The sequence below is a fragment of the Amblyraja radiata genome, chromosome 3 (genome assembly GCF_010909765.2).
Source record: "Amblyraja radiata isolate CabotCenter1 chromosome 3, sAmbRad1.1.pri, whole genome shotgun sequence".
Classification (NCBI taxonomy): domain Eukaryota; kingdom Metazoa; phylum Chordata; class Chondrichthyes; order Rajiformes; family Rajidae; genus Amblyraja; species Amblyraja radiata.
Window position 1 is genome coordinate 72,464,542 of NC_045958.1, and position 18,196 is coordinate 72,482,737.

At 43.9% G+C, this 18,196-nt stretch overlaps 1 protein-coding gene across 3 annotated transcripts in view; it reads right to left on the bottom strand.

Annotated features, from left to right (window-relative positions):
• frem1 (FRAS1 related extracellular matrix 1) overlaps nt 1-18,196 on the bottom strand; it is a 141,577-nt gene that overhangs the window by 109,040 nt on the left and 14,341 nt on the right. The window contains exons 2-6 of one of the 3 annotated variants that reach the window (XM_033018046.1): nt 11,880-11,919; nt 5,720-6,126; nt 5,013-5,107; nt 3,306-3,580; nt 1,392-1,570 (exon numbers count right to left, since the gene is read on the bottom strand). In XM_033018046.1, coding sequence (XP_032873937.1) covers nt 1,392-1,570; nt 3,306-3,580; nt 5,013-5,107; nt 5,720-5,950 — 780 coding nt within the window. In that variant the 5' untranslated portion in view covers nt 5,951-6,126; nt 11,880-11,919. Of the gene's footprint in view, nt 1-1,391; nt 1,571-3,305; nt 3,581-5,012; nt 5,108-5,719; nt 6,127-11,879; nt 12,227-18,196 lie in introns of those variants that run through there. The other 2 variants (XM_033018047.1, XM_033018045.1) reach the window with 2 other exon arrangements.

Here is an 18,196-nt window from a genome sequence, read left to right on the forward strand (position 1 = left end):
TCATTCTTCTAAACTCCAACGAGTTTAGGCGCCACATTTTCATGGGGACTTGTTGGGGGAGGGGAGTATTTCAATTGCGCTTGTGATTTTGTCCAAATCAAAGGAGGCGCCAGACCATCAGTTGCCAGAAAATCGGTGGTGAACCTGTACATGTAAGTGCTTAGAAATCCAGCCCATTATACGATCTCCTGGCATTTGTCAAGCAATAGTTAGAAGCTCAGAGATGTATAAATTTACATTAATTTACATTTGTAAATGTGTTGGTGCTAAGCTGATTTATGGAACAGAACTGCCCCGTTTGACTTTTCTGATGCTGAAAATACTTAGATTAGAAATTGTGCATGTTTCTTTGGCACTGATCCACTAATTACACACATTGAGAAATACAAAATTTCGATGCATCTGGCTGGAACTGTAGTAACTGGCCTATTGAAGAAGAGGCAGATTTTACTAGCAATAGCAACAGGTATTGAGGTCTTTACAACTGTAAATAGGACTCAAAAGCTCATTGGTGATCCACTCTCCAAGACAGAAGATGTTTACAACAAGAAGATAATTAATAATTAAATGTGGAGCCTGATGTGTCAAGAATTCTTTTTCCAGTCTTACATTTAACCATCCTCTCCCATCACAGCATTCCCCCAGTTCTATTGTACAGGAACCCAAGGCTTAATATTCTGGATCTTCAGAATATGCATTCCGCTCTGTACGCCCAGAATGGGCATTCATGAATTTCTAGACTAAAGGTCCAGAGTCCTTTGTTTTATTCATCATGTTGTTAAATTGATTTGCAGAGACCACAAAAGCACAGAGAGTTTTTGGTTGATACAGTAAGCAAGTAAGTACAAGATGTGTACAAAGGAACTGTGAAATGCTAGTTTATACCAAAGATAGACACAAAATGCTATTTTGAGTAACTCAGCAGCTCTGTCTGAAGAAGGGTTCCTACCTGAAACGTTACATAGAAAACATTGAAAATAGGTGCAGGAGTAGGCAATTCGGTCCTTTGAGCCTGCACCTATTCCTTTTCCCCAGAGATGCTGCTTGATCTGCTGAGTTACTCCAGCTTTTTTTTTAATCTATCTTCAACAGGTACAAGTGTTGTTCAATGGAAATATTTTTTTTCTCCAAAGTTTATCATATTTCATCATGATTTGCATAATAAAGTGCATTAAAAAAAAAGTTCAACCTATATTCTTCAGGGAGGCAAAGACACTGCAAACTTTTCTTCACAGGGAAGGCAGTGAACCGTAAAGCTGAAGGAGACAGACCCAATGAATGATTAACCAAACTCATAACAGTAACATTGCCGTTGTTCATCTGCTAGACAGAAAAGGTTGCAGGTAAAATAATCTAATAAAAAAACAAACCTCCAGACAAACAAAAAGTACCTTGTGCACATTTTTGCTTCTGCGGTCGATCAGTTCCAATCTTATGGCGATGTAGTCAACATCAGGAGAAGGGGGCCTGAGATGATGGTAACGAAGGCCCATTGTAAGAAACTCATCACAGCTTACTTTAAAAGTGTGCAGCTCCTTTAAATCTTCCTGGTTCGTTTCTAGATTCCACTCTGATGAGAACAAATACAGTGTTCTGATAAATATGGTGATTAAAATCCATACCTTTAAAGCTTGCTGACTGAAGGAAAACACTCAAATAGCTGGTGGGGGGGAAGATGTAGAATAATTCCACTAACTTTAGCTATGTTTGTGTGAGAAGATTGTCATAGTTATTTGTGCGACTGCAGAGATCAATTGTAGCACTGGAATGGGCAAAGAATGAAATCAAACTAGACATTAGGGGAAAAAAAACATTTTTCTGAAAAGGGGGTCAAAGAAAGAGCGTTCTCGTTGCGGCACTGTTTCCACCAATGCTTCCACCACTACGCAGAAGAAGCACAAGAAGCGCAAGATGTCATTGTATGCAGATGCTGAGAAGTTTATTCAGCTCTGGCTGAACAATTTCTAATCTTGTAATGTGGACTCGTAAGAAGATTCTGAAAAGGGAAAAGAAATGCAGTACCAATTCCAGTCTGAAATGAATATATTTTCCCCCCATTTGCTCCTCTTTTCAGGTAGAACCACATATCAATTTGATTAGAAGATACATAATAATCTTTTGTGGGGGAAACAGTGATATAGATGATCTAGTGGAAACTATGAGATATTTATTTCTCCTTGGATTGGTAGGATGTGCAACAAACAATTCTCCAAGAAACAATTGGAGGAATTTCATGGCCACATTTCAGTATAAGCTAGATAAACACATAGATCAAATGAACAGGATAATTGTTTAAAAATTCTGGTTAAATGCTGTAGAATATCCTTCATAACACAAACTGGACTATGATACTTGGGCACATTCAAAGAACACTTGGATGGGTGCAAAGATAGGATGGTTAAGAAATGTGGGGAAATGGGGCTAGCCCACATTTCATTGTCCTATCAGGGACACACGACAATAAACTCTCTTGAACTCTTGAACTTGCATGAGGCACCTTGACAGGCATAAATGAGTTGGGCTGAAGGACCTGTTTCTGTGCCGTATGACAATGACACTACGAACCCCCTTAGGCAATTTACTAGAGGGATGGATGGTAGGGGAGAAAATAAATGGATAGATCAAATATGCATGTAAAAATTAAAACAAAAGTGCAAACTTCCAGTCAGGTCTACAGTTGTGCTGAGGGAGGGATTATCGGTGTAGAGATGATGAAGGAGAATAACTACAAATAACTTACCATGCGTTTGAGGAGAAAAGTGGATTGTATCTGAAATGTTGGGGTGACAACAAGCGGCAAATAAAAATGTACAGTGTAGAAGATAAACTGGGAGTGAAGCAATGAGGTAACATGGAATTGATGGGGTAAATGCGGATTGGAAGAGCGTGTACATAAAAATCGAACTCCACGCACCTGATGCATGGATTTAGGTAAGTAGTTTCCTTATCTGCAGTGTCTCAGTTTCCTCTTTGCAGTAACTCTTTTAAATCATAATTTTCACAAGTTCTTTGTTGAAGAAATTTCTGTTCAGTTAAAATGCTAAACGTTGGCAAGGATATTAGCCATTGATCATACTCACTTCTACACATTCAGATCCATTGGAAATAAATATGGGGAGGGGAGTACAATTGAAGGCGGATGCTTGTCATGCTCATGTTAATATGAACCTTTCCCGTGAGAAAATATATTATATTTTCCGTAAAAAGAGACGTTACAGTTCCCCTAAAGAAAGACATTACATTTTCATTAGTGTTCTATTTCAGCTTAAAGGCAAACCAAAACATAACAGTGAAGGGAAGCTTACTCGATTTGTGTGCCTGGTCCATGGAGAGTTTCCCCATGACGAGACGTCCACGTGCTGGGAGAAACGTCTCTTGAGTCGCCACACGCACCATACAGTCCAGATTCGAAGACTGATCAAAGTCAAATGAAAGCACATTTCTGTCGACTAGATTGGATACACCATAAAATTCGTGGACTTCCAATGCTGTTGCGCCCATTTGGACGATGTTACAGTCGGAGTCAAGCAACCGGACATGGAGGGTGAATGCTTCTGTAAAAGTTTCATTCTCTGTAAACCTGCAATGGCAAGCACAAAAAGTAGCATGGGGAGGGAGTTGATGCTTAATTCTGGAACAATTAAAGATTCTTAAGGACATTAACAGATCATTTTGCCAGTGATAACTAGCCTTGGCAAGAGCCTAGGAACTTTTCCCCCTAGTCTGATGCAGAATAGGTTAAACCATATCAGTTGCAATTGCTGAACACCAATCCTTGGTCAGTTAATGCTATGTGACAGATAGATTTTATTCATGAATGTTACTGGATTTGAGTTTTGCTGGCTTGGCCGGCATTTATTGCTCCGATCATTAATTCTGGGGGAGGTGTCAAACATGTTCAACTGCTGTGGCCCTTCGAGTGAAACTGCAGATGCTGGACATCTAGAATAAGTTCATCAGTTCAGCAAACAATTAGGGAGAGGAAACAGAGTTATGATTCCAATTTAATAACCCTTCATCTGAATGTGGAAAAGTGAAAAATAAAAACAAGTATATTTTAAGTTGCAGGAGTGGGGGAAGTAAAAAAAAAGCTGAGGAAATAAATGGGATGTTTGTAATATTGTGGAATTCAGGTACAACACGGTTAGAGAGTCAGCGTGATACAGCGTGGAAACAGGTCCTTCAGCCCAACTTTCCCACACGGACCAACACGCCCCATCTACACTAGTCCCACCTACCTGCTTTTAGCCCATATCCCTCTAAACCTACCCTTTCCATGTACCCGTCTAAATGTTTCTTAAATATTGCGAATAGTACCTGCCTCCACCACCTCCGTCAGCAGCTTATTCCACACGCCCACCAAAAAGTTACACCCCTCAGGTTCCCATCAAATATTTCCTCCCTCACCTAAAACCTATAGGGTTGTAGAGTATGGGATTCCAACATTCGGATCAAGTGGTGATGAAGGAACCTGCGATTTGGAAGGAACCTGGAATGCCTAGCAAGTATAAAAATCCTCACTGTCTATTGCAGTGTACTTTCAGGTGTATTGTCCACACACTCTGCCATCATGATTGCCTCCAGATTCAGGTAAAGTTTATTTCCTGCTGTTATCAGGCAACTGAACCATCCTACCAACAATTAGAGAGCAGTCCTGAACTCCCATCTACCTCATTGGAGACCCGCAAACTATTTTAAATCAAACTTTACTGGACTTTACCTTGCACTAAACATTATTCCCTTTATTCTGTATCTGTACAGTATGAACGGCTCAATTGTAATCATGCATAGTCTTTCCGCTCACTGGATTACACACAACAAAAATGCTCGGTACACATGACAATAACCTAAACTAATCAAGAACGGAACCATCTCTGAACTGAAGAAAATCTCTCCTGTCATTCATTAAGATTGCTATGACCTTAGATGATCAATTGGGTGACCAGCATCAAAGCTTTATCCTTATCTTTCCATGTTAAAAAACGTTTCTGCTTCCACTGCTTTTCACTTACCTGTAAGCTCTGAGCATGACTTGATCTTCATCCAGAATTGGACATCCATTATGTGAATATTTTACTTCGTTGGGTAGGAAATGACAATCAAAAACCTGAAAAAGTTTGTACAGTAACCAAATATAGATGTTAAATTTCCATAACATTCAGTTTGTAAAATATTTTCCTGCTGTTTTTAGACGTTAGACTTTAGACATACAGCACAGAAACAGGCCCTTCAGCCCAAGTCCACACCGACCAACCTGCACACTAACACTATCCCACACACTAGAGGCAATTTTACAACTTATCAAAGCCAATTAACCTACAAGTGTGGGAGGAAAAGGGAGCATCCTGAGAAAACCCACGTGGTCACAGGGAAAACATACAGACTTCATACAGACAGCACCCTTAGTCAGGATTGAACACTGATCTCTGGCACTGTAAGGTAGCAACTCTACCTTTGCACCACAGCCCGTCCTTGTTAGAGCAGGAGGGAATGGATACACCACGCTTCAGGTCAGGACTCTTCTACAGGCACCTATCCCTTCACAGATGCTGTTTGACCCGCTGGGTTACTTCACCACATTGTGCTTTGCTGCAAATTCCAGCATCTGCGTTTCCATTTTTTGTGAGCCACTACTTTGAACCAACCAAACTCCCCAAGCTCGACATATTGCGGTGATGATACCGTATTGGAATGGATCACTTCGTCATCAATACCATACCTGAGGGGTAAGCTTCCCAACCCGCTGTGTTATTGGTTCATTCATCACCACTTCCACCTTGCAGCTGTCCTTATCCTTCGGGATGTTGAACACCAGGTTCTTCTCTGACAGGAACACAGACAGGCCCTTGGGAACTGTAATATCATGATTCACTTGAACAAAAGAGGTTGCGATGCACCTCCAAAGAACCAATTGCAGGAGGAAGGTAGAGTCTATCCAGCGTTGCTTCATCACATCAGAATTAAGCTTCAATAATAAGACCTTGAAATTCCCGCAGTTCTTCACAAACTGACATTCATGTTATTCACTGTCAATGTGCAGCAGGGTCTGAGGAAGATTTCTCTCGACTTATGCAGGTCCTGGAAGTCAATTTGCTTCAGCAAATTCAGGCGAAAGTTTCTTTGGGCCTGAAAAAAAGTGGAATTAATTGTCATTTTGTTGTGATGTGTTTGTAAGACAGAAACTTAGCTTAATGATTTCACCCAGCTGTTTCCAGGCTGCATTCAATGGTGCTTTGTACGTACACATTTGCAGCAATAACTTTTATTTTTCAAAGAGAAGGATCTCCAAGGGATTGAGGATGAGTAACAAGCAGGTGGGAGGAAAACACCACAATAACCACCGTGATTCTCTGCACTCATCTTCCGATGTATCGATCAGCTCAGACAACATGCTCCTAAATTCTACCAAGTAAAATTTCTGATGTTCGATTTTGTTAATTTATTTACAGCAACTGAGGAGGTGGAAATTATAGTGACCTTCAATTCATTTCCTTTAAGAAATTGCTGCAATCAAGTTAAGTGAAATCAAAGAGAGATTTCTGCCATTTGGTACATCAACACTGTAATTTTTATGTCAATGGGGAAAATGTGTAATTTGTGTAAAGCAGTCATAGAAATGTCAGCTCTTTATTCAGGCAACATAAAGCAGGAGGGTGATAAACACAGGCTTTATTCAGATCATCTTCATCCTGTCACATGACATATCAGTATGACCAAGCACAGATTATGTATCTGCTTTGCTAACTATCTGGGTTCTGTCCACAATGGCCATCTTGAGCAGGTTGTTGGCCATTTTAGCCCCTCCCCCTCCCATTCCTCACACTGATTCTCTCTTTGACTCAGCCTGCTCCAATGCCAGGGTGAGGGCAAATGCAAACGGGAGGAACTGCACCTCATACACTGCCTGGGTAGTCTACAACCCAATGGCATGAACATTGAATTCTCCAATTTCAAGTAGCCTGCCCATCCTCCTTTCCTTTCCTCTCTCCTTCTGATCAACTCAGACCCTTTCTTTCCAAATCCCCCACCCAGCCTTCTGTTACTGTTTCTTTCCCCTCCCACACCTGCTTCTCTCTGCCTATCACCCATGCACCCAAACACTCCCATATCCTCTCCTCACACAATTTCCATATGTCCATCTTCCCTCCTGTTCCTGGTTCCACTCACCACCTTCCTTTCCTCTCACCTTTAATTATCAGCAGTGCCTTGTTGTCTCCACTGATCACCTCTCAGCCCCTGATGCCATGTCCCACCCTTCCCCACCCCCAACTGGCCATTAACCCTTTCTCACCTGGTTCCACCTATCAGCTTACAACCCAGTGGTGTGACCAATTCCCTACACAAGTAGATGCCAGACATCTGTGGCAGGGCCTGAATACTATCATGGGCTACTACGCAAAATCAGGGGCGATCTCTGCCAATGGTGCACCTCCATTGGATGAGCTCAATGTCATTTACACCTGTTTTGATGAGGCAAACAAAGTACCATGAGGCATGAGTGATCCCCCTCCCTTTCCCCCATCCCATGCTGGCTCTGTCCTATACATCTCGGTGACAGGAGTCAGATCTGCATACATGAGGGAAAATTCCTGGAAAGCACGGATCATCATGGATGGACTCACTGTACGTGTTCTGAAATCATGCACCTATCAACTAGCCACAGCCTTCAATGACATATTCAACATCTCACTTCATCAGCCTACTGTCTACATTTGCTTCAAGGAAATTTCCATCATTCCAGTCCCCATGAAAAGGAAAGCGACCTGTCCCAATGGCTACTACCCAGTAGCACTATCATTGATCATCATGAAGTTCGTTGAAAGACTGGTGATGACCCACATCTGCGCCAGTCTTCCAGACAATCTAGACCCCCTGCAATTTGTATACAAGAAAATATCTCCTTTGTACTACATTCAACTCTAGATGCTGACAATAACAATACCTAATGCAAAGGTTATGGGGAGAAGGCAGAAGAATGGGTTTGAGAGGGAATGATAAATTAGCTATGAGTGAATGGCATAGTCGACTTGATGGGCTGAATGGCCTTACTCTGTTCCTATGACATATCAGGATGTCTTTCATTCACAGCTCAACCTTCAAAATCATAATACTGAATATGCTCATCTCTAAACTCCTGGATCTTGGTCTTGGATTATCCATCTGCAACTAGTTTCTGGACTTTCTGACCGGCAGCCCTTAGTTGGTTAGAATCCTCCCCCCAGACCCATGAGACTTGCGCTCATCTGAGGTACAGACTCTAAATTCACTCGCATGGAATTTATGTGAGAAAGTAATAACCAATTAAACATAAAATGTAAAAGGAACAACAAAGGAGACTCAAGAGACTGCAGATGTTGGAATCTAATAATAATAAATTTTATTTAATGGTGCCTTTCAGACATCTCAAGGACACCTTACAAAGATTCATAGAAATAAAAACATATAATCAGAATAAAATAAGTAATAAAGACATCACAGAGACACAAATTAAAAACAGAATTCAGTCCAAAAACAGAAAATCAAAAACACAGTGTGAAGAGAGAGCAGCGGCAGCCAAAGCGCGCCAGCGTTCACTCTCCCTTCACGGCAGCCATCTTGGACACAGATTTACAGGATTACATTAGACAAAAAAAATCATCCCCCCACAATGGATACCACTGTGGGGGAAGGCACAAAATCCAGTCCCCACCCCAAGTTCACCCTAAAGTCAGGCCTATTGAGGCCACCGCAATTGCCTCTATGGAGGCCCGATGTTCCTGGCCGTTCTCACCGGGTGGTCTTGCCCCGGCGTCGGGAGAGTCCTCTCGGCGGCTGGGCCACCTGGAACGGCCGCTTTCTAGCTGGAGACCGCGGCTTCCGGAGCCGACAAGGCCGCGCCGGTTTGGAGCTCCCAGGCTCCCGATGTTAAAGTCGGCGCCGCCTCTCCGCTCCGCAGACCCGCAGCCCGGAGGTGTTGCTCTCGGCGGTCCAGCTCACCAGAGCTCCAGCGCGTCGCTCCACGCGGCGACCCAGGCAAGGCATCGCCCGCTCCACTCCGCTCCGCGATAGCGCTCCAGCGCTGTGCCGCCACCGAGGCCGAGGTGCTGGGCGGTCCCCGCCAGGAAACGGCGCTCCAAGCCCGCTGGTAGGCCACGAGGACGGGTCGACGGGCAGCCCGGAGAAAAAGCTGCCTCACCGACCAGGTAGGGACCTAGAAATAAAGTTGAGACCTACCCCCCACATTAAAAAGTCCATATCCCCTACAAACGAAAAACAGGACTCACTAAAAACTATTTAAAAAAACGAGTTAAAACGGACGGCTGCTGGCTAGCAGCCGTTCACCAAGATGGCTCCTCCATTTGGACAAACTGAGTGGTTCGAGCAGCATGCGTGGGACAAATTAAATCAATCCTGATGCAGGGTTTCAACCTGAAATGCTGACAATCCCTTTTCTCCACAGATGCTACTCAGCCTGACACGTTTCTCCAACGTATCGATTGTTGCTATATCGTCAATTATATATCGTCAAATTTTATCAAAAGTTCACGATATGACATTTTTCTTGTAAAGCAGCCCCTCCGCATCACAAGGATGTATAATACATTGCAGTAGTGGAGTGCAGTGAAGGATCATCCAATTGTTCATGAGATGGTAGATGTTCTATGTTGAGTGAGTAAAGAATCAAGGCAATGCAAGTTCAGAAGAACTAGTGGTGATTACATTTAAATGTAGAGCATTCTTACTTTCTTGCTTGAATGGGTAGATACATAAGTGGCTACTCCTTCAAGATTAAAACAAGAGGAAAATATATTTTTCACATTGACCTTAGTAAATATTTTGAATTTGCTACCGATGGGGACGGCGAAGGTGCAATCACTGAGTAAATTGAGGACGGAGATGGAGAGATCTTTAAATATTGAGAATCAAGGGATATTTGGGGCAGTGCAATGGCATAGCTGATGGACGCACAATACCGGAGTCTTGGCTTAATCCTGACCCCCTGATGCTGCCTGTGGGGAGTTTGCATGTTCTCCCTCACACCGCGTGGATTTCCTCTGTGTGCACGGGTTTCCTCCCACATCTCAAAGACTTACAGATTTGTCGGTTAAATGGCCTCTGTAAACTGCCCCTTGTGGTGGGGAGTAGATGTGAATGCGGGATAACACGTAACTAGTCAGAACAAGTGATCGATGGTCGGCATGGACAGTGGGCTTAGGGACCTGCTTCCATATTGTGTTTTTCAATCAATTCAGTCAACATGGTGTTAGTGCAAGAGATTGGTGCTGAAGGATTAGCCATTGTGTTACTGAACAGCAGAGGCATTAAGGGGCTGAATAGCTTCTTCCTGCTACATTTCCCAATAAATTCAGCGTTGTTGAAAACACTTAATTTTGTTTTTAAAGAAAGCCTTAGTGCAAAGTTACCATCAGTAACTGTCCAAAACCAGACAGTAGTTTCTTGTTGTTTGCCCACCTGATATTCCGTTCCATTGACAACAAAGGATCTGAACATTAGGCTAATACGATACCTTCCATTGAATGCTACCACCCTTGTCAAATATACATGCTGGCAACTTTCCTGTAACCTTTCTGGCAACTTTCTTTCTCCGTAAAGACTGCTGCCAACACTATCAATTTATATTCATTAACTTAAATGATCATTCAAACTGAACTCTGAATGAACTTTATGTAAAAAAAAAGTCTGAGATAAACATGAAAGAAGGCTTAGAAACAGTTATCCTATTTTATGTGGACGGAAGAAAGTTAATGTGATTTGATTTTTAAGTATCAGATATAAAAATATTATCCCACAACATTATTTAAAAAACATTACAAAACATTTATGAGCTTACAGATTTAGGCAAAGAATGAATGATCAGGAATAGATAGACTATATAGTTATAACTTTCAATTGGGAAATAGCTCTGGATGATTGCATATATAGATGCACTTTAGTGTTGTATTTCATCAAGATGTACAATAAGCCCAAGAGTAATTTAGCCATAGAACCATACAGGACAAAAACAGGCCCTTTGGCCCACAGGCACTTTGGCCCAGTTTGAGCACCGAACACTAATCTGATACTAATCTGTATGTTCCTACAGTAATCCGATTTTATTCTCCCCATATCCCCATCACCCCCCTGCCCTTCAACTGCCCCCGCCCCCCCCGTTGAATTCTACTTTGCATTGCTCCTGACAGCAACTCGAACATTGCTTGTTAACACTCTGTGGAATGCTTTGTAAAGATCTCAAAGATTTCCTATATTAAAGATGCCACAAGATACAAACCATTACCAACTATAGTTGAACCCAGCACTGTAAAACCTTACATGATATCATTACTTCTTTTCAGTGTTCATAGGGAACTAAATCCATCACCAAAATACTAATTGACAAGATATGGCTATAGTTCACAAATTTGGGAGACTATCTAATGGCAACAACGCCAGAGTCATTGAGGCATACAGTGTGGAAACAGACCCTTCAGCCCAACTTGCCCATGCTGACCAACATGCCCCATCTACACTAGTCCCATCTGCCTGCATTTGGCTCTTATCAATTAAAACCTATCCTATCTAAGTATCTGTCCAAATGTTTTTTAAACATTGTGATAGTACCTGCCACAACAACTTCCTCTGGCCACTCGTTCTATATGGCTACCACCCTTTGTGTAAAAAAAGTTGTCCCTCAGGTTCTACAAATCTAAAGGCAACGTCTCATATTTCCGTCAAACAATTGAAGGCCCACCCAGCAAACAGTCAAAGCAGAGAGGAATAAAAGAATCACAGCTATCGACAAAAGGTAGTGCCTGCTTGCAGATCAGGGCTGTCATCAGAAAGCCCTCACTGCGGGACAGACTTGTCAAAGGATTGTTTTCCCGAATGTTGAGAGGTCTCACCTGGAGTAAACACGTGGAATTCACACAGATCGGATACGAGCTGTGAAAAGCGTGTAGACAAAAGCCACCATCAATTTGTTGATGAAGCACGGTAGAAATTCTTGTTTTGCGGCTCAGGGTTGCTCTCAGATCCCTTTGTGCACACATCCACACAGTTAATGTCCTGCTTAGCCTCTGCTTTGTGTCTGACTATTTTCCTGAGGTATTCCGGCAAGTTGTCTGGATGGAGACCAGCCTGTGAGTTCCTATGATAACAGCATTCTGAAGATGTTTTCACTTGTTTGCAGCTTGTGCAAGGCCATTTACTTTGGCAATCATCTTTCATTTTATCCCCACTCCCTTGCTTCTTTCAGTTCCTTTGACTGGCTTAATATAGTCTAGGGAGGATGGGCTTGGGGGGGGGGGGGTGGTGGTTCAGTCACTTCATTGCTTTTCCATTATCAGTGCGTGTACAGACTCTTGAAGTTTTGCAAGGGCCAAGCAAAATTATTACTGAATGGACCTTTATTCATCTGAACAGATAAGTACTGCACACCCATTTAAGGAACATTGGCAATTCACTGTTTGAAAGCAAAAACGAGTCAAAACGAAATGTTTTGAGTATGTACTTTTTCTCTACTCAGTTATTGTGCATCAAAATACAACAAAATGCATTTAGTGCCATATCCTCCCGATGAAATGTAAGATTGGCCAGCAGCCTACTTAAATACGTCCCAACAAATGGCAGAAGGATCAATAAATCAATAAATTAAACCAGTCAATTAAATGACAGCATACCAACATCTTCCTTTGTCATCGTTACTTTTTTGCATATCTTTTATTCATTTGTATAGGAAGGAATGCACCGCTGTGAGTCCCCATCGCATCGCTGTGAATCCCCAACCCCTACCCCTCTGGTCCACCTCACTGGCTCCTGCCCCCCTCCCCCGTGATACCCCACTCTCCCCCATTACTCGACCCCCGTCTTTTCTCCAAGCTCTCTCCCCCAACAACCTCCCAGCCCACACACCCCCTTCCTCCCACAACCATCCCCCCCCCCCCCACCCACCCACACACCCACTCCCGAGCCCACACAGCCCCTCCCCCACATCCCCCCGGCCCACACCCCCCTCCTCCTCCTCTCACAAACCACCTCCCCCACCCCCCCCGCCCACACACCCTCTCCCTGCCCACACACACCCCTTCCCCCACAACCCCCTAACCCACATACCCATCCCCCCACTAACCCCCCCCCCACAATCCCTCCACCCACACACCAATCCCCCAAACAATCCCCCCCGCCCACACCCACACAACCCCCCACACACCCACTCCCCCACAAAAACCCCCATGCACACACCCCTCCCCCCCACAACCCCCCCAGCCCACACCCCTCCCCTCCAGAACCACCCCGCCCATACACCCCACCCACCTACACCCCCTCACCCACACAAGCCTCCCCCTACAACGACCCCCTACAACCCTCCCCCACCACTCACCCCACCCACCCACACACACACACCCTGCCCACACAACCCCCTCCCACACGCACCCCCTACAGGCACCCCCTTTACACACCCCCACCCCCCCATCCCCCCTCTCAAATCCCTCCTCCCCCCTCCCATACCCCTCCCGTCCACATACACACCTCCCCTACCACCCCACACCTCACTGCCACACACCCCCCTCCCCCACCCTACACCTCCCTGTCCACACACACCCCCCCTTACCCTCCTTCCCTCCCACCACAAACCCCCGTCACACATCCCACTTCCCACTTCCCTCCCCTCCTCCTCTGGAGTACCCGGGGATGAGGAGAAATGAGCCACGCCTGTGCAGTTAGGGGCTATGGGTGAGTGGTGGAATATTGCGTTGGGGGAACGGGTTGCGTTGGGGGAATTTGTGAGTGGTGGAATATTGCATTGGAGAATGGGTTGCGTTGGGGGACCAGGCCTCCCGTGTAACTGGGACCCAACGGGTCACACTTAGTCTAGTTTGTTCTATATCTCTCTACATCACTGTCTATATCTCTCCTTTCCCTTTCTCCTGAACCTCAGTCTGAAGAAGGGTCTTGACCCGAAACGTCACCTATTGCTTGTCTCCAGAGATGTTGTCTGACCTGCTGAGTTACTCTAGCTGTTTGTGTTGGTCTTCACCTCTGTCTTGCTGGATGTCATGCTGGTGGGAGGAAGAAGTGTGCAGTCAACAACACAAATCAAAGGTAGGGATGGAACATACGGGAAAAGAGATGCTGTAACACTGAAACAGGAACGGACTATGCAACCCTTCCTAATGCCACCACTCAAAGATGATTATGTCTTATCTGTGTCTGTTGCTTGTCGCCTCCTGTACCATCATGGACTTGCTTCTTCTCTAATTGTGTTTTTCACTTATGTCTTATTTATTTGCAGAGTTTTTTATTTTTATTTTTATTGTCTTCTACAATTTTTTGTGCCATTTATGTTGTTGTGTGTTGTCGGAGTCCGTGTGCTTGTGATGCTGCTGCAAGCAAGATTTTTCTTGTACCTGGACCTCATCATACGTACATATGACAATAAACTAGACTTGACTACACATACGTGGATCAACGTGTATAGTCAATTCCCAGATAGCAACTGATTCATTACATGGTCTCATACCTGAAACATTAATGGTTTTGCCCTCCACAGATGCTGAGTGTTTGCGGCACTTTCTGTTTTCATCCTTAACAACAAACTGTTTTGGCTAAGTTGACATTTCAATGTGGGCAAACTGTGAATAATGAAGAGGCTTTGAACTGAGGGTGAATTAGCATAAATACAGACATGGCTGTCAAAATAGTGTCAGTGTGTGCTTTGGTTTGTGTGTGTGTGTGTGTGTGTAAGTGGTGTGCTTGTTCACACATGTGCATGTGTGGGTATAGCGAATTAAACATTACATGACCTCTTTTGCTGCAGTGTACATGTGTGAATGCAGCCATTATTAGTCTGCACTCACCAGCAACTGGTCTCAGAAGACTTAAGGTGACAAAACAAATGAGATAATGAAATGAGCTCACCGATTCTACACATGATGTTGAATAAACACCTCCTGATCTTTAATTTGCAAGTAGTTGTAAAATTGTGATTCTAAGGCATGATAGGTAGCTTGGATAAATAAATGAAGAGTGCCATGATGAACCTACTGACTACCTGATCTACGCCAACTACTCTTTGACCCACTCTGCCTGATGTTTATTATTCAGAATGATTAGAAAAAAAAAACAGAACCAAACTATCTGGTTACTAAATTGGCTGAGAAAAGGAGGTTTGAGTAATTGTTCATGAACATGTAGCTCTGGATAGGAACTAGTGGGAACGTTGTATTCGATTAGCAAAAACAATTGAATAGAGTGACAATCAAAAGAAGTGCAGAAGAGGAAATTTAAAACCAAGACATAAAATGTTGAAAACAATCAGCAGGTCAAGTGGCATCTGTGGGAAAAGGAACAGCGTTAACGTTTCAGAAGGTTCTTCAACATGTTTCCTCCTTCCACAAATGAGCAGAAGTCTGGCAAAATATCACAGACCTGGACTGGCTAACTGGCTGAGTTGCTAAGATGCAGAATTGCTGACTTGCTGAGTTTTTCTAGCATTTCCCGATCTTTGAATAGAGACTAGGATGGTAGTTTTTATATGCAGTTATCTTTTAGTGATATCAACGAGTTGACTACTCTATTAGAACATGGAACATAGGAGAGTACTGCACCAGAATAGGACCTTCAGCCCTTGGTCTACATCGGCCATGATGCTATTCTAAACTAATTCTATCTTCCTGAACAAGGTCCATCTCCCTCCAATTCCTGACTGTTCATGAGTCTGTTTAAATGCCCCTTAATCATTGCAACACTTCCTGACAATGTCTTCCTCATCTGCCACACTTAATATTAAAAAGCTTACCTCAAAAATCTCCTTTGAACTGCCCCTCTACTCTTAAACCTATGCCCTCTAGTATTTGACATTTCTAGCTTGGGAAAAGATTCCGACATCCACCATACAGAAGACTTATAATTTTATATATATCCATCAGATTAGTCCTTCAGTCTCTGATGCTTCTGCAAAAACAATCTATGATTGTCTTCTTAGCTGATACATTCAAATTCACTCAACATCCTGGCGAACCTTTTCGGCACCCTCTCCAAAGTCTCCAGTCCCTGCAGTCCCTCCAGGTGTAGTTCCCATTCGGCCAAATGCACTACTCTCTGCAGAGCCTTCCTGTCCTGGGCAAAGCTGTTTCCAAACCAGATAGAGATGTTAACCAGAGAAGTATAGAGATAGAGAAGTAGCCTAACCAAGATTTTGTACAGCTGCAACATACCTAGCCAACTTTTGAACTTTTGAAAACAGTAAACAATTGGTGTACAGTATGGAGCTAAAAGCTTGGCTGTGTCTTAAATAGCATTAACATATGATGACCACAAGATACAAGATACAAGATACATTTATTTGTCACATGTGCCAGTTGGCACAGTGAAATGTGTGTCCACCATACAGCCATACAATTAAAATAAAGTACACAACACACGATAGAGTCCAACATAAAACATCCCCACATGGCAGAATCAACGTTTACCAATGTGAGGGAAGGCACCAAAGTCAGTCCTCTTCCTCTGTTGTTCTTAATGTTCACCCGTGGTCGGGGCCTCCCGAGCCCTCCGCAGTCGCCGCTACGGGTGGCCCGATATTCAGGCCCGCTCGCCGGGATGGAACTCCGACGTCGGACCGGGAGAACAACCTCCGCGGCTTGGACCTCCGAATCGGCCGCTTCCTACCAGAGTCCGCGACTCCCGGAGTCCACAGGCCGCACTGGGCGGAGATTCAAGTTGGCGGCCCTCGGCAAGGGGTCCCAGGGACTCCGCGATGTTGAGGTCAGCGCCGCCCACGTTGGGAGCTCTTCAAACCTCACGAAGTTGGAACAGCGGGCCTAGCACTCCGGAGCTTCAAACGCCGATCCAGGTAGCCATCGCTCCGCTCCGCTCCACGGTGAATCCAGCACTGCGACTCCGCTGCTGAAGCTCTGGTCCGGGTTCCCGGCAGGAAAGGCCGCTCCGATCCAGTTGGCAGGCCGCGAAGAGGGGAGCGACGACGCGACTCGGAGAATAGTCGCGTCCTCGCCAGGAAGCTAATGAATTTGCGGACTCTGTTAAAACCGATGAGTGAGGACCGTGGGATAAAGTTTAGCATGTGGGACAAAGGCTCACACAAGTAGATGGATCACATGGGAAGTTAGAAAATAGAAAAACAGATTGAATCCAAATTTACCCATGATCTTTGGCTGTAGAGGATACTACTCATCAACAATTGCCTATTATTAAATATTGAATTTTGTGTTTAATCAATTCTCTATAATTCATCTCAATCAAATTGTAGATTAGTGCTCAATATGTCATGTTCAGGAATATATTCCAGTCTTACACAGTTCTACTTCCAAATGTTATCTTCTATTTCTTTCAAAAATGAAAACCTCCAGGTATTATAAATCTGAAATGAAAACAAAATTAGGTGCCTGACCTGTCGAATATTTATTATAATGCCAGGTTTATTTCTGCCTCTTAATATATTATGAATAAAGTTTATTTTTGAAGAAAAAACAAACTCTGAATAAAAACTAGCACAGTACAGATGGGCCTTTCAGCTCTGAATACATTCATACGCTCACAACATATTTGGAAGTGCCTGTGGTGAGATGGCATCTTACCAGCTACAGACGGCATCTCCAATTGTAAGAGCAGGTGCTTTCACTTCACAGATGCAGACATGTACTTCTTCGTGAGCAAGATCGATTGCACTCTGTTATAATAGAGCTCTGCCATGTGCTCTGTTATAGTAGCACGCAATGTCAGGAAGACCTTGCACATTAATGTATACATATAGTTTGCCACTGGGCCGCAGCTAGAGCTCCAATGCTGCTATGCACCTGCATCTTAAACTAGACTTAGATGGGAAGAGAGGGATAAATGAGGGGTTGTTTCACTCATCTACAAACAACCCTCCTCTTCCCTCTCTTCCCTGTGCCCTACCTTGATGTGTACCCATTTCTCATCTTTCACCACCTGACCCCAGTTCCATTCCACCTATATTCCTTCATCTGGCTTCACAATTCATACCTCTTCTATCTTTATCTCACACTTTTTGTCCTTTCATTTCCTTGTCCAACCATCATCTACCTATCAAACCTCCCCTTCACCTGTGTCCACCTATCACTCACCAGCTTTGCTCTGCCCCTTCTCTCTGCCAGCTTTTTGCGCCCCACCAGTCTGAAGAAGGGTCCTGACCCGAAATGTCACCTATTTGTGTTCTCCAAAGCTGCTGCCTGACCCA